Raw genomic sequence first — 1376 nt, forward strand, 5'->3', positions numbered from 1 at the left:
TCCGTCTACCAAATCCACTCACAAGACTTTAGTCGGCCCGAGGCTATAGTAGAAGACACTTGCCCAAGGTGCCACGCAATGGGAATGAACCCAGAACCATATATAAAGGCTTCAAATTATTATCATTTTCTTTTTAATTGAAGATACTTTGCTAAAATAGAAGAAATTCATCGTCCAAAATATTTAATCAAAAACTTTCACCGAAATCACGATCTGTTGTTGTTTAGCCCAAGGTCAGTCCTAAATAGGTAAACCTATAATCAAAGGCGTTCCAGCAGTGACAAATTTGTCTTTTCCTACATCGGGGACAACTTTACCTAACGTGTCCTTCGTTTACAAAAATAGTAGTGTGTTTCTGAGGGATATTTTGCTGCTATTTCTCTCGTGTCGAGTAACCATGTAGCGGTTCCTTTGTTATTCTATTTTTGATAAATGATGTGCCTGTAATCAGGATTCAAGAAAGGGATTAATCCAAGAAAAGAGCCCCATAGATCTTACCAAATTAATTTTACATATTGGAATAAGAACTTTCGTTGAGATCACTGTTTATAAAGTTTTTATCAACAATTCTCTACCTTTAATGCAAACATGAAAATAATAATTATTGTCAGCTTTATCTATTTTAGCAATAAAAGACTGTTTTTACAAGGAGAGAATATGTCATGAACTAATTCGTACCACAACAATGTTACTAACGAATGAAGTCTTTGAAGATTGAACCTCAAAAAGTTAGATACATAGCTACATGTGATAAAGCTTCGACCTAGTAATGTCTTCTGTTTGTTTTCATAAATTAAATAACTTTCATTAACAATGGATATATTTACCCAACTTTTTTTGATTTTGTTTACCTTAAAAGAGATCGTAGCGAATTGATGAACATATGCAAATCGAAATTAAATATAGACAAAGATATTAAAAGTGGAAGGAATTTGCGTTTTACTTGTGTTTGTCTTAAATAATCGTAAATAGTAATTAAATGTAAATGAAATAGACACCGTTTTATGAGAAACAAACATTAATATGTTTAATCATTAATGTTATAAAGTTTTATAAATATAAACTGTGCTGACAATGGGAAAGATATGACCTAACAGGCGAAACAAATAACAATTGCAGCTGACAGGTTCTACACTCAATCAAATACATTATCAACACGTATTATATATATATATATATATATATATATATATATATATATATATACACGCAGTCACCAGCAACTTTTACTTTAGCAAATAAAAACAAATAATGTGAAAGAAAATATAAAAGTAAGGCTCTTGCCTCTGGTTAATGGGCCTCACACGGACGGCTACTTTAACGGACGTCATTTTGGAAGAACGAATTAATAATCAGCGATGAAAAACATGGATATA

The 1376-nt window shown here is 31.5% G+C and overlaps 1 protein-coding gene across 3 annotated transcripts in view; it reads right to left on the minus strand.

Annotated features, from left to right (window-relative positions):
- Positions 1-1376, minus strand: part of LOC106877171 (kinesin-like protein KIF16B) — a 229232-nt gene that overhangs the window by 68380 nt on the left and 159476 nt on the right. For all 3 annotated transcript variants that reach the window (XM_014926000.2, XM_014925999.2, XM_014925998.2), the window contains exon 2: positions 1285-1373. In XM_014926000.2, coding sequence (XP_014781486.1) covers positions 1285-1331 — 47 coding nt within the window. In that variant the 5' untranslated portion in view covers positions 1332-1373. The remainder of the gene's footprint in view (positions 1-1284; positions 1374-1376) is intronic.

The sequence above is a fragment of the Octopus bimaculoides genome, chromosome 11, assembly GCF_001194135.2.
Source record: "Octopus bimaculoides isolate UCB-OBI-ISO-001 chromosome 11, ASM119413v2, whole genome shotgun sequence".
NCBI lineage: Eukaryota > Metazoa > Mollusca > Cephalopoda > Octopoda > Octopodidae > Octopus > Octopus bimaculoides.